At 36.2% G+C, this 15447-nt stretch overlaps 1 protein-coding gene across 2 annotated transcripts in view; it reads left to right on the plus strand.

Moving 5' to 3' along the window:
- The window catches only part of LOC120537629 (protein strawberry notch homolog 2-like), a 79284-nt gene that overhangs the window by 44379 nt on the left and 19458 nt on the right, over positions 1–15447 (plus strand). For both annotated transcript variants that reach the window (XM_039766703.1, XM_039766704.1), the window contains 11 exons: positions 7984–8148; positions 8288–8371; positions 8467–8572; positions 13533–13693; positions 13776–13909; positions 14071–14161; positions 14260–14403; positions 14528–14645; positions 14736–14841; positions 14929–15082; positions 15165–15341. In XM_039766703.1, the coding sequence (XP_039622637.1) occupies positions 7984–8148; positions 8288–8371; positions 8467–8572; positions 13533–13693; positions 13776–13909; positions 14071–14161; positions 14260–14403; positions 14528–14645; positions 14736–14841; positions 14929–15082; positions 15165–15341 (1440 nt within the window). The remainder of the gene's footprint in view (positions 1–7983; positions 8149–8287; positions 8372–8466; positions 8573–13532; positions 13694–13775; positions 13910–14070; positions 14162–14259; positions 14404–14527; positions 14646–14735; positions 14842–14928; positions 15083–15164; positions 15342–15447) is intronic.

A 15447-nucleotide genomic window follows, 5' to 3' on the forward strand; every position in this document is an offset into this window, starting at 1 on the left:
GGCCTCAAGGATTTGGTGGTCAATGATTATTATATGTATGTTCATGAAGATGTTGAGACTGTACTTGGTCTTTCTGTGTCTTTTTTTAACACTCACTTTAGTTATTTGGATGTCCTTTAAGGTACTTCTTTTTATACTTAATTAAATAAATGTATCCTGGACCACATGCAACATTCAAGCATTTATTGAACTTATCAATGTGATTAGAGTATGGAAGAAGTGCTCTTTAAAGGTAATATTGAAGTAGGGAATTTCGTGCAGCCTGCCATAAAAAAAGCTGTGAAAATGACAGTTATGAAAATTTTCTCAACATACACTGTGGATAAGTGTTCATATATCAATGACTTTTTTGGATGTTATCAATGAACAAGTAACAACACATTTAGAATTCTTCCTTGTAATTGAAAAGGGTGTCTGGAATCAGACCATGAGATTCTTTGTTGTACCTGGTGTAAATTTCACAATAGGTAAAACTGAATATGGTGTAGCACACATACAGTGGGTTAATTGTTTTCAAAATTTGACCTGCCTGTAGGCTAATGGCTAGTTAGGCATTTTTCTAACAATTTGTTTAAAACCTGTTGTGCTCCTAATTTGTCTTTTCCCTTTATTTGTTCAGAGATTGAAGTTTTTCAAATAAACACAGCCACCACCACTTTAAAATAATGTAAGGCATAAATAAAGAAAACAGAAAAATAACAAATACAGGCCCAAATGAATTAATTTTGGTTAGCCCTTTTAATATTAGAAGTAGTACTACTGGCAACGTTTTGTTTAAATGCTAATATTAATTGAGATAGAGTAACACCTAGCAGATCCTTTCTTAATGAACAATCTATCTAGTTATTTAATGATGGTGAACAAGAATATAATGTGAAGTATCACACAGATCAATATAAAGTAGAGTCTCGCTTATCCAACATTCTGTATTATCCGACGTCTCACCGCACCTGTGTGCGTGCGCCTGTGTCTCTCTCGCGCGCGCGCCTGTGTCTCTTTCTCTCTTGCTGCACAGGGAGAGACTGAACACATGTGGAAATCATCAGCGTGCACAAACCGAAAGGGAAACTGGCTCGTTCGTATACCTAGTGGGTGGTCGTGAACAGATGCAAAAGTGTGGCAAACTTTTTGGTCGTAACCTGATTTGTATGTGTCCAGAGATGTTCGTGAACCGAGGTTCCACTGTATTAGGTTCGTAATGTGTAAAATTATAACATAGTTTGACATTTAATAGGCTTTTTCTTAACATCTCCCATTATCCGACATTTCCGCTTATCCGACGTTCTGCCGGCCCGTTTATGTCGGATAAGTGAGACTCTACTGTAGTTACATGAGTAATGTAGACTAAAGGTAATGCTATGACTGTACTATTTTGGACAAAACAGTTCTACATCCTTTTGTTTTTTGATCTCCTTAAGTAAATGTGTGCATTCATATTTCACCTCTTTAGTCAAACCAACTATCCTTTGGCAATGCTTTCTTTTTGAAAAGTGAACCAAAGCTAGAAATCTGAGAACAGAGCAGTAGAGAGCCCATCCAAGAAGAGTGTCTCCTAGTTTTGCCAAATGTTCACCTACTAGAAATTATATATTTGCATTTTTCTTTATCCTGTTGTTCCTGTGCTTACATCTTTGATATGGCATGCACTTAAAGTGGTATTTTAAGTTATGTTGTGTGTTTTATTTGGGACAAATATATTAACTGCTGTTGTCTGAATTCTTTATTAACATATATTGCAGTATTTAGCAGTTAGCATGTATTTTCACAGCTGATGCAAAAAAAACTAAAATAAAATTTCTTGAAAACCTTTCGCCTTCTGAAACAATTTGAAATCTTGGCGGAGTGAAAATTATCCATTCCTTCACTTTTCATCCAGCTTAATTGAGTTCAGAGTCTGCTACTACTGGTAACATTCATTTTATATAGCACCTTTGCATACTTCAGTTTTATGCAAGCACATCCAAGACTAAACAGGTGCACTCCGTATTCATACTTGTACACTGTGAAAGTATCTGTTGTCATCAACTTGTCTATCTGACAGTTGGCATGAAAAAACTTGACCCCCTCACTTAATTAATTTTGTTGAAATTCAGTGCACTTTTCTTGAAATTTGTCAGGAAAGTTCAAATTTTACTGAGGTTTCTCAAATAGAACATGCCTTCAAAAATGTGATTTAAAAGAATTGGCAGATTTTAGTATTTTCTGTCTTAAAACAGAAAGACATTTTGCGCTCCCTCAATTATTAGTTTACTCTTTCAAATGTACCTCAAGAGAGATTATTTCAACTTATTTTCCTCTTGTACACTTTTGATAGCTTCTCTTGATGGCAAAACAAATCCCCATTACAAGTTACTGAAATATTCAGCAGAGTTGTGTATTTGGCTGGAAACCTGCTGTCACTGCATTCACAGCATGCACACACAGTCAGACCTCAGCATAATATTAATCCTCAATTGGCTACTTCACTCAAACATTTTAAGTTTTAAAATACAAACTACAATTAGCTATAGTGTCCATAACTAGAAATAGTACTCCAAACGGTGCAATTTTTACACCACACTCATACACATAAACTTGTTTTTTTGGTATTGCATTTTTTTTCTTAGGGTAAGTTAAAAAAAGGGTAAATAGGCATATCTGTAGCTGCAAGCCAAAATGTCTAATGGTTGCATTTTGCTAAAGTTGACATGTTATAGCTATTTTAAACTTGTATTTTGAATTTTTGACACAGTACTACTCCCTGTTCAGTAGCAGACATTCATATAAATCTGGGTACGGTGTTGTTAGCAATGTCTCAAAGCAAACGTACTATGCAACTGCATCCAGGTTTTCAAAAATCTTGGCCTCACAAGAGTGCTACTTGTAAAAATTAAAACTGTAATTTGTGTGTGTGCGTTTTTATAACAGTATTCATTTCAAAAGTTGAATAAATGGTTCTGTCATATTAAGTGTAGTAAACAAGCAAATACACCAATTATAGTACTAAATGATAACTGGGAATTTTAAAAATGGATTTTATTAAATCACCAAACAATAACAAACACTAAAGATAACACCAAATATCATTGTCGATTAACTATGTAAACATAAATAAAGAAATAAATAATTCTCTTAAGACCAGTCTGAGTAAATGAAAAAAAATTAAAAAATAAAAACCCAGTCAGAAATAAATAGCGGTTAGTGTATTCAGTTAATCACACATTTTTGTGATAATGCTGTAATTTTTTTTTTTTCTTCTGCTCTTCAAGAACACCATCATGTCACATTCTCAGGTGAGAGGCTTGCTCTCTGTGTTGTGACAATGTCCTCTACACTAGAGAAACCCTCTTACTAGGGACAGATGTTGCTGGAAAATGGAGAGATTTAAAACATGGGGCAAGTGCAGTGCTCACATGAAGAACCTGAGTAATTGTTGGTATCTGTTGTTAAAGTCAGATGCAATGGCTGATTTGGCATCTTTCACAACTTCTGAATTGGAGTCACTTTGCATCGTAGATGCCAGAATTGTGTGTTTCAGAGGCATTATCATTGAAACGGCTGGCAGTTGTTCAGTGCTCAACAGAGGTATAGTTGTTTACAGTGATTTGAGAGCTTTAATGACATCCTCAGCTATTTTTACATTTTCATGAGACAGAGTAACAATGTCCATAATATACCTTTTAATACCCCTTTCTATTAGTGCTGAGAAACCCGCATCCTGCTGTTCAAGGTAGCACTCAAGCATATCATCTCTTGTTTTTTCTTTAGCACTAGTAGTGCCACGTTGGAAAAAAGTGACCACTTTTCTCACTTTGTCTAAAAGCCAGGCTCTCATGTTAATGCCCATTCCCTCCTGTTATTCCAGGTTAACTGTACAGTATGTGCAAAGCATCGAATGTGTGGTTAAAGTCCAGGTGCTTCAACTGCATTCACAAAACTCTAGGCGTTATCTTCTATTGAGGGAATGGTGGCGTTTGGTCTGTCAATTTTCCAGTTCGCTACAGCTTCCTATAGTATTTCTGACAAATGGTCACTTGTGTAACTTTATAGAAATCGCCCTCTCTGGAGAATGGTGTGATTGTGGAGAAGCTCTCTGTTGCATGGGAGGTCCGACCCATCTGTCATTAAAACAATGAATTTTGCATTGCTCAAATTATCAAAACAATTTGTATCTTGATTCCAGCACACTGAGCAAATGCTTAAGTATTTGCACGATTGTTTTTGTAACTCACGTTTTTCCTTGCATATTCACTGTCTTCGCAGATATGCACAATAGAGAAAAAAGTTTAGGGAGCGGTAATAACTGATTTTTAAGAGAAAGGTATTCAGACCTAGGGAAGTACATGCTCTAGTATAGATTTTGGGACAAGCCCTGCTTGTGAAACGTCACAGATTTCGAGGTTTCATTAGCATCTTTTGATTAGGGGAACTAAATTGGATACAATACCTGTCTTGTTCACCCTACCGTTATAGAGGAAAGATATTTATAGCATATTTTCATAGTATTGCTTTTAAAAAAAAAAAAAAGCTTTGGTTTGCAGTTATGCCCCAAAAGCACAGCTTCGAGCTTTAAACCCAAGTGTGCAATCAGTGATGAGGTTTATTAAGAAAATAAAGGTGTTAAACTTAGTGCCAGTGTTTTTTAAAAAAAAAAAGTTCAGATCCTCATGAAATGAATGCCAACCGTGAGTATGACATTATTGCTAATGAGTTTTTTTAAGATGGTGCTGCCGAAGATCATAGAATTCTAGGGAATGACTAGTGAGAATTTTTTTTTTTGTATGTTACCAATTTAATTTTTCTGTACTGCATTTCATGGGTTATTTCTTGGTTACTGTGAAATGTGTACATTGTCAAAAGTAGTGTTTTTTTTTTATAAAAATTACATGAGGAAGTGTGTATTGTTAAGCAGTCTCGAGCAAAAAGATATGTTTTTGTTGGTCGTTGGACCTATTTCCCATTGGTGTAATGTATTAACATTCAACTTTCACATCATTTCCTAGGAATGTAAACCCTGCGAAAGCTGAAGATTGACTGTTTACAAAATATACATCTAGCCCAAACTTTAAACAGTATAATTTGTGATTTACATGTTACAGTGCTAATTGTGAAAAAAGAAATGAGTTTAGCCTCATAATGAGAGCTCAACAGGCTGTAGCTAAAGCATGAGTGTCATGGTTTCATCTTTCAGAACCGCAGCACGAGACCATGGACATTTGAATCGGTTTCAGTCTCTGTTTCAGAACTGTTACACGCCTAATGTCAACCTATGAACAGAGGACGGTAGAGCTTAAAAAATTATATTTCCACAGAAACATGGAAAACCTTTTACTAGGTTTTGTCCATTTCAGCAAAATGTTATCTTTGGAGTTTTTGTTTTCTTGGTACTGCTTTATTTCGATTTTTTCCTTCTTTTAGTTTTTGATTTTTTTTGTTCTACTGTTTGGGGCCCACTGTAGAACCACCTTGAATAATAATGATTTGTTCATGTTCAGAAAATGAGTGTCCTTTTAATGGGTAGTTAATTTTTCAGTAGTAATAATAAGTTTGTCGTAGTTTGACCTTGCTGGCAAGAAGTAAGCAAAGTAGATCATAACCAGAATTAGAAAATACAACTGCATTTCTTCAGTTTCTAAATCACTAGTTCTAGTTAAATTATAGCGAATTTTGTAATCCTTTGGCTGTATGACCTTTTGAACTCTGGAATTATTTACATAACAATATTAGAGAAGCCATATTGGTCTTAATGTTTATATCAAAGCTGAAAAGTCCCTTTTTGGTCCTGCAGTCTCTTTTTAAAGCTGTTGGTGTGGCTGTCTATAATGATTTTTAACAGTTGTTTAGGTTGTTAATGTCACATTAATTGACTTATATGCATTGGGTATGTCCCACTTGCTGACTGATGTTAGTGATGTCATCGCTGGACCATGTCAGTTTACATGACTGAATATCGCTGGGCATGTCACATTTAGTAACTGCATGCTGACAGTCTACTGCAGTTGTGCTTGCCTATTCTTGTGATAGACAATAATATGCTGCATGATGGAGCCATTGCTGTACGAAGGGTTAATGGGCTTGTCAAGGTTAGCCACAATCTCTGCCCATTTTCTTTGTTTTTCTTATTCTTCAGTGGTACATAAACACAACATCAGCTTCTGTTCTTTTCATGAGGTAAGAAACATCCACATTTCGTTTTCCTCATCACTGCATCATATGTATTGTACTTCTGGATAAGCATTCGTTGATTGTCTCCTCTCATGCACACACAGCCTGCCCCTACAAGTAAAAATAAGTGAGTCAAGTACTAGTTGAAGTAAGTTGAAGGGCATTCACAGGTGCATACCACCAACTGCTTCCACCTCGCTAAGATAATTTTAAGTAAACACTATGACCTAAAATCACTTAAGTTGTTCTGTTCTTGTGTTTTGCAGAGTAATGTTGAACATGGTGTCTTGTTTGGTGATGAACCAATTGACAGAAATGCCTCTATTAGAGGTTGTCTCCAGTTGTTGCCTGTAGTTTGCCTATTGTTAGGCTTTGTTGCTAGCAAGGACAATTAGAATCTGACATTGGACTTTTTGACGCTTAAGAATACAGCATTTAACAAAAATGACCCTGTGTTCGGATTCAACGGGTTGGAAAATGGATGGATGGAAAATGCATGTTTTTCTGAGTACTTAAATCATGTTGTGTTTTAGTGTTTAAAGTTATGTTTTCTTGTATGTCATTTCATATTTTAATTTGAAGAATATTTTATTATATGTTTGTTTGTGCTTTAAAGAATGTTTGTAAGTATGTAACATACAGGATTAATAAATTGAAGTACAATACATCATGAAATAGAAATCGAGTATTGAGAAGGAAACCAGGTAGATCTGTGGAATAAAAACCTATAGGATACAGCTTTAGCAACAAGGAGAGGATGCGGAAAGCCTTTTCAGCTTTTTAAGTAGCAGAGTTTGAAAATTATTCTGTGATGTCCAGTGCTTCCTTTTGGATACAGAAATTCTGTTCAAAAGGTAATTACAGTAAACTGAATGAGAGGCCTTGAAAGTATTAAAATCTTTCCATATCCACGTTAGGGTGAGGCTTCCCCAAGCTTTCATGCACATTACAATAACAATTGATTCTAAGCTCAGAATGCTTTCAAGTATATGTTGAGAGAATGACTTACTGTATAAACTAGTAATTATAGACACATCAATAACTTTGGACCCATGCACTATTGGTAACATAATTTGAATTTCTGTGATTTTTTTTTTTTTTTTTGTTTGTAACAAATAATGACAACCTGCTTCACATTTAAATGAACCTGTCCTTATTCTTCTGATAGATCGGTAACAGTTACACAAGTAATCTCAACCATCAGAATGATGACTTTCAAAATAAAGACAGACCTATACCTTTATTTAAATTTAATTTCAGAATCCATTTTGACTCGGTAAATTTTTTTTATTTTTTTTTTGCCTGACTTTCACGTGGTAGAGCATATCTTGCTTCACTCTTGTGCTTCAGGTGAAGTCTGCTGACCGTTTCACATCATGAAGAAGTACTTTCATCTACAGATATGAACTACCAATTAATTTGAACTTTTTCTACCTGCCAGCTGTTCTTCCTTTTTTTTCCTCTTATTCAGGCAGTGACTACTTACTTTTTTCTTTTTTTTTTTTTTTTTACCTTAGATTAGATATCTCACAATTTCCTCTCTGTAATGTAAGAAATGTAAGTGGGATTCTCTCTCTCGACAGTCATCTGTTGTTGCTCTGCTAGTTTTACTCCCACAACTAATAAATATCCAATATGAATATATTCTTGCTTTTATGAGACTGCCAAGTGGCTCCAGGATTTTTTTGTACTTATTACTGTGGTGTTTTGTAGTGTTTTGGCAAAAATGCGATGTTAACAAATGAAGAAGCAGTTGCACAAGTCTGTCTTGGCATACTTTTTACATTCCTCTGTCTCTCTCCTTTTTCCCCCCCCCCCCTCTTCCTTTTGCCTGTACAGGACCTGTCCTACATCGATGAACTTTCAAACGCTTCCCTGTTTTCCTCCCCTGCTGACTCCCTTTCGGAATTTGCTGACGCTCCCAACTTTCTCAATTCGGATGGCCTGAACAACCTGGTGCCAACATTATGGGACATCAACCCTGCAGGGCAAAACCCTCTAGAGGTCAGTGGATAGAATGTGAGAAAAGTTACTATTTGGGAGGGCAAGCATTGCTAGATGTACTTTTTGGAGGTGTGAGTTGTTCCTGGATCATTTAGAAGTCAGGGTCACTGATTTAATCCAGTTTTCTTTTTTCTGTTAGCTGAGCTCCTCCAGATTCCAAGGAATAAACAGTTTGGAGGACCTTTCTGTGATCATCAACACTCCACCATTTGGTTCCTACCAGGTAAGACTATCATTGGAAATAGGCAGGAAGCAAAGTGGCACTCTTGTCTGTAATCTCTCATCAGTATTATGTGTACTTCTCTTGTCTTTCATCAGCCACAACCTCCCCCACCAGTGGCGGAGGAAGAGGAAGAAGGCGATGATGAGGAAGCAGAGGAGCTGGGCCACATAGAGACCTATGCAGACTACAAGCCCTCCAAATGTAAGTGCTTATGTTTTCCATAATTTTAGAATGGGGTAAAATAGTTGAGCGGTGTACATTTTGGTAACTCAGAAGGGCAATTTTGTGAATGCAATTCAACTGCACCAACTTAAAAGGTACTTTGAAAATGATACCATTTTATGATCTAAATGTAAGTCAAGATTTCATTTAAACTCATATTTTCATGTAATACACAACATCAAGGTTTTAAAAAAAATGCTAAAATTTATAAAAAATTATATATGGGCTAAACCTATGGTCCTGAATATTCAGTCCTCTTGAGTTCCCTGTGGCTGCAGGTTTTTGTTCCTACCAGTTTCTCAATCAGTTGGTCATTTTTTTCCTTTAACTGATCTCATTTTTTAATTAGCAGACCAATTTTTTTTTCCTTTTGTTTTGTATTTACAAAAGGACAGTAGTCTCAGATTTACACCTACAGTAAAAATACAAATATGTCTTAATTTTGTATATCATTAAAATACTCACTTTGCTTTGTTTCGTTTTTTTTTCCATTTGTTTCTGTGTCATTTGCTTTATTAATTGCTCTGCTCAATATTGTCTGTATTCAGATACAAACACCAGCACAAACGACTCTGAAAGCAGCAACTGCTTCAGTGATACCTACTTGTATGGTTATTGATTATTGTCTAAATAACCAGAACTTTACAAAATAAATATACATTATTTAAAATGAAAGAATTAATTCCTTACTCATTCAGTAAAAATATAGCATAACCTGTTTGTAAATTTCAGATGGTTGTATTGCTTAATTAAGGTAGAAGTCTAATAAAGAGAAGTGGGTTGAGACAAAAACCTTTAGCCACTAGGAGTCCGGGGACTGAACATTGAGAACCGCAGAGATAAATCACCTTTTGCTGGAATTTCAGACATAATTAAGTTGGTCTGAACTAACATAGCAAAATTTGGTTTGGGTGGTGTTTAAGTTCAGTTGTTTTGTGACAGAAAAGTTGGTGGACTATACTTGTGAGGTTAATCTACAGATTTGGGTTTGGAGCAGGCCTTTCAAATCCCATTTTGTGTATTCCTTAACCACTGCACTGTTCTTGTTCAAGATATAAATGGCTCTATATATGAAACAATCACCAAAAAAATTCAGTTTTCTTCAGGAGTGAAAATTATCTATTTTGCTGCATCTAGGTTTCATTTTCTCTGGACGAATGTCTGTATTCCTGAAGATAATTATCTCTACAGTTGAGTGCTGCCATCAGAATGCATTACAGTAGAGATTTTGTTCATTGAATGATGTGTTTTGCATCTCGGTGATTTTACTTGTTTTATCTGATCATAAAGTGTTTTTCCATGTGGCTATAGAATCTTCAGTGTTGCTTTGCATACCTCAAACAAGATTCATTTAGATCACTTTTGAATAGTGGTTTTATTTTTGCCATGTTTCATTGAGCCTAGAACTGTGTTTAACTTGTATCGTTGTGAGGTGCATACATTTGAAGTTTTAAGCAGAAAACTTGATTGATCTCCTTATCAGTCTCATCCTTTCGCTGTTACATCCAGACAATGCCTTGGTGGTTGCACATGCTTTTTATATCTTAATGTTGGTGTTTTTAAGTCTGCTACCTTTCTGGAAATCTACCACAGAAGTGTTTTCATTTATTATTGCCAATAGTTTTTCCTTCTAGACGCATCTCAAGACAAAATAATTTAAGTCTGTAATGATATTTCTTTGTAATTGAACACTGTAATACCAGTTCACTTGTTAAGCATTAGAAGGCAGCGGTTATTCCAGAAATAATTCATTATTGATGTTGTTATGGGATGTGGACACTGGTCTGCTTTGTTTTTTCTAGTTTAAGAATTTTGTTATTAAGTTTTACTGCTTACTTAAGGTGTTTTCACAAATTTGTTTCAATTACCAGTTAGTTCAGTTGGTTTTCACACTGTAAACTTTCAAGTGAACTAAACATGTATAATAAACATCCCTTAGGCATGCTATGGAGTTACTTCATTAGGCAAAAGTATTTTTTCCCTTGGGGGGAAAAAATCTCATGATCGGTATTTGCAGACCGCTGCATTTTCCATAATTATTAACTAGAAGACTACTTACAAATTATGCACTACGTTTATGCACGTAAGGATACATTTCAAATAAACGAGTGTACAACAAAAGATGAGCATTGCTGATGGCATACAGTGATATGCTTCAGTTTTATGACAAAATATTCACTTAACTGTATGACCGTGCATGTTACTCTTTAGTAGCCACTATATTATCTTGTAACTACATACTGTATTTTTTGTTATTATTTTGGAATGTTTTCTTAGCATTAACTAACATGCCAATGTTAGTGTGCGCATTGAGAGGATGCCCCACCTTGCATGTATGAAGTATTCTTGACGTAAGATTTGAATGTTTGATTGGCCGTTTCGCAGGGCACTACTATTTGTTTCTTGCCACCTCAGTATGTATTCTGATTAAAAAATAAAAAGACGTTCAACTGCTGTCCAATTGCCTGCAAGAAGCTCTGAGACTAAATCAGGTGGTGTTCTGATTGAGCAAATAATTATGTAAGCCATTTTATGCAAATTGTGTTATATACCTGTGTATATTTTATTTTTATTACCTTTTTATTGGTTTTAATGCCCCATGTTAATCCTCTACTCATTACGCTATTAATGTGACCAACAGCTGGCTACCACAGCACACAAAACATTGCACATAGTGTACAGTTTTTCATGTAGATAAATTGGTCCTGTGCCAGATCACATTTAGATCTCATTCTCCAGGGTTCGCTTTATAACGCACAGAGACTACCCATTCCAGAGGGTCTCAATACATTGGTTTAGTCCACACCACAGTGTGATTGGCATGTTCACATCAACCTAAATGAGTCAGACTTTAAGGGAAATTGCACCAGAGTTTTAAAAATAAAACTGATCCCAGCAAGCTAAGTATAAAAACACTTAAGTACAGAGAAAAGCCTTATTTAATATTTCATAGTTTGAGGGTGCTAAAGCACTGTGGCCCTGTATTGTGTGTTTGTAATCTATACTATTTTTGTATTCTTGTTGAACCCACTTATTCCAAAACAGCGTTATTTTTCTGACAGATTCGGAATAATTGATTTCAAGACGCTCTGTAATTTGCAGTTTGTAGTGTGGTGGCTAATATAAAAATGGTTTTAATTCAAGATTTTAAGTAATTGTTACAGTAGGTTTTGAAAGCAAACCTTTTATACTTAACAGTTGAATAGTAAGATTTAGGATACATTGTTCATTTATTTATGTTCACTGTGATTTCATGCATTTGGACATAATACATGAAGCTAGAGTGCTGGTATGATCAGTTTGCTGAATTTGCCTCCAATACGTGAAGCTCGCTTTTTTTTTTTCTTTCTAGTCTGAAAACTCCTACGGCATTAAGAAATGTATTGGCCATAAAACAATAGAAACCTGCTTGGAAAATGTATGAAATGTGTGGCATTTATTGTTAATCTGCCACTGTACTGCATACATGGTAAAACAAAAGAAATTTGACTAAATCCACACATTCAACAGATGCATCTCCCTTAAAGTTGGTCAATTAACACACTTTTCCATGTGGAGGTTAAAAAATTATTTTGAGTCGGTGAACAGAAACTTCATGGCAACCGTACCTTCTTTTGAAAGAACCAAAACAAGACACATTGGTCAAATAGAAGTGGGCAAACTGACATAAAAAACATAGATTATGAATGGGGTGCAACAGATGAATTGCTAAAATACTGAATTTTTGCTGGTGTGCAGGGTTGGCAATTTCCATTTTTGTCATCAATTTAGTATGCAATTTATTTTATATCTACAAATCACACTGCTTACTGCTAAAACTGGATCATTGAGACTTAAATCCTCACACAATCCATACACGCATCTTATTTGAAGAGGTGGTGTTATGCTCTTTGAATTGAGCCAGTGTTTTCCTTTGTATGATTTACGGTCAAATATGAGGTATGCAAAATCTTCCATTTTGTAACAAAGGAGCCACACAGTAATAATACCTGTGTGCTATTTCCACTCTCATTCTGATCAGTGCATGATTGTCGGCCGACAATCAGAGGTGAACTGCATAAATGAAATGGACTGCTTATAGAGAAGAGGCTTAATACACAACATCCTTTCAGGTGGGTTGACAAAATGAAACTTAAGGTACTGGCTTCCACAATACACCACTCTCTTAAACATACAAACATCCAGATCACACTAGTTTTTAAAACTGAAATTGCCCACTTGTCATAGTAAAAATCAGTTCACATGTACAGTATTTTATGTATGTATAATAATTCATAGTGGTTTTGAAAATCTCTGGTTGCTTTTAAAACTTAAATGTATTCATCACACTTTTAGTTTCTAATACAGTATTATAATGAGCACAGAGAGTGAGGATTTAAGTACATTATTAAAATACAGGAGGTACTTGATGTCAATAGACAAAGATGATGTGTAAATACCTTTTAAACTGTGTTTGTGTGTGTGTGTGTGTGTGTGTGTAGAGATAGATATATATATAATTTCATTAATTAATTACCTGTAGCAGCATAATGTAAAGACTGGTTTATAACATGTAGACTTATTCCAGAATACTAAAGCAATATAAAAGATTTAAGCTAAAACTTGTGGTTTGTTAATTTCATATTTTATATATTTTAGGGGTACTGTTCTTGTCAGACTCTCTCTAAATACTGTGCAGACAATTTATATGAAATATATTAGTTAAAACTATCCTCATGCCATTTTGATATATATATATATATATATATATATATATATATATATATATATATATATATATATATATATATATATATATATATATATAATATTGTATTTTTATACATTTTGTATTTCAGTAACCTGTGCAAACCCCATAAACCAGCCTGTTTAAACACAATACAGACAAGTGAATTGTATTGAAATGACACTCAAAAAAAATCCATTTGCCTGTCTTTAGCCACTATAGGTATTGCCCACCCGGATATTGTAGTCGAGACCAACACTCTGTCCAGTGTGCCGCCTCCTGATATAACCTACAAACTGTCCATCCCAGAACCCACAATCAACAGGGGTCTGCTGTCTGCCCTGCAGCTGGAGGCCATTGTGTATGCATGCCAGGTGTGCTTTAGTCTTTGAGTTGATGTACTTCCGGTTTCTGTTTCTGTTCGCTGTCGCCTCATATTCTCTTTTTGCCTCTTAGCAACATGAGGTAATCCTTCAAAATAGGCAACGAGCAGGCTTCCTGATTGGGGATGGGGCTGGCGTTGGAAAGGGCCGGACCATTGCGGGCATCATACTGGAGAACTACCTTAAAGCAAGGAAGAAGGCATTATGGTGGGTGAACCTTACAACCATCATTCCCTTTTGACTAGGATACTTTTAATATGGGGAATGTGACAAAGCCTGTGGTCTCATTATTTAAGCTAAAACCTGCACCAGAAAAACTCTACAATCACCCTGTGTCTTGTCTGTTATGTTAATCATTCTCTTAATAGGTTTAGTGTTTCCAATGACCTGAAATATGATGCAGAGCGAGACCTGAAGGATATCGAGGCCCCTAACATCCCTGTGCATGCCTTAAACAAGGTAGGTTTATTGTACAGTTTTGAGGGTTCCACTCCTTTTATATTCATCTTAAGTTTTTCACTGAAACTCCTTTTCTCCTTGGTTGCTTAATTCGGTAGATCAAGTACGGTGACACTGCTACCTCAGAAGGTGTGCTTTTTGCAACCTACTCTGCACTGATTGGTGAGAGCCAAGCAGGCGGACAACACAGAACACGGCTGAAGCAAATCCTTGACTGGTGTGGGCCAGGCTTTGATGGGGTTGTATCCTTTCTGTTGTCCCATTGACTTACAGGGTGGGGAATGGAGTTAGTAAGGTGAATCTGGGTGGAGCATGCTGCCTAAAAGCAACTTCCAGGTTGCTCCTTGACTCACTCTTTTTTGCCAGATTGTTTTTGATGAATGTCACAAAGCCAAAAATGCTACATCTACAAAAATGGGCAAGGCTGTACTGGATCTGCAAAACAAGTTACCCCTGGCAAGAGTGGTTTATGCCAGTGCCACGGGTAAGCCCTTTGACAAAGAGGAAAGTTTACTTTTGTCTGGTTGTTTGTTTTTTGTTAATCTAACTTCATATATCTTTTGTGCCCCCTCAGGTGCTTCTGAGCCAAAGAACATGATATATATGAGCCGCTTGGGAATCTGGGGGGATGGGACGCCCTTCAAAACATTTGACGACTTCCTCCATGCCATTGAAAAGAGGTAAGGTCTGATCTTGCTTTTAGAGCCCCTGTAGTCGATTGGCATTTGCTCCATAATTCTCATCCTTTTAATAATTTTTTTTCCTAGGGGAGTGGGGGCCATGGAGATTGTTGCAATGGATATGAAGGTCAGTGGGATGTACATAGCCCGCCAACTTAGCTTCTCAGGGGTGTCTTTTCGAATTGAAGAGATCGGCCTGGACGATGACTTTAAAAAGGTGTACAATAAGGCAGCCAGACTGGTAAGGGGATCTCTGTTTGTGAGTATTTAACCAAAGACTCTTTCATATATGTTCACACATTGGCTTTTCTCTGCTATTTCAGTGGGCAGAGGCGCTGTCATCATTCCAGAATGCTGCAGACCTTCTGGGCTTAGAGTCACGTAAGTCACTGTGGGGCCAGTTCTGGTCAGCGCATCAGCGTTTCTTCAAATACCTCTGCATCGCTGCCAAAGTGCGTCGTCTTGTGGAGCTGGCCAAGAAGGAGCTGAGTGAGGGCAAGGTGAGCAATGACTGTTGGATTTCTGGTAATGTGGTAGATAGGAAAGAAATAATTAATATCAAATGTTGAGACCTGTTAGTCAATTAAATTGAAAACCATGAGACAT

The sequence above is a fragment of the Polypterus senegalus genome, chromosome 10 (genome assembly GCF_016835505.1).
Source record: "Polypterus senegalus isolate Bchr_013 chromosome 10, ASM1683550v1, whole genome shotgun sequence".
NCBI lineage: Eukaryota > Metazoa > Chordata > Cladistia > Polypteriformes > Polypteridae > Polypterus > Polypterus senegalus.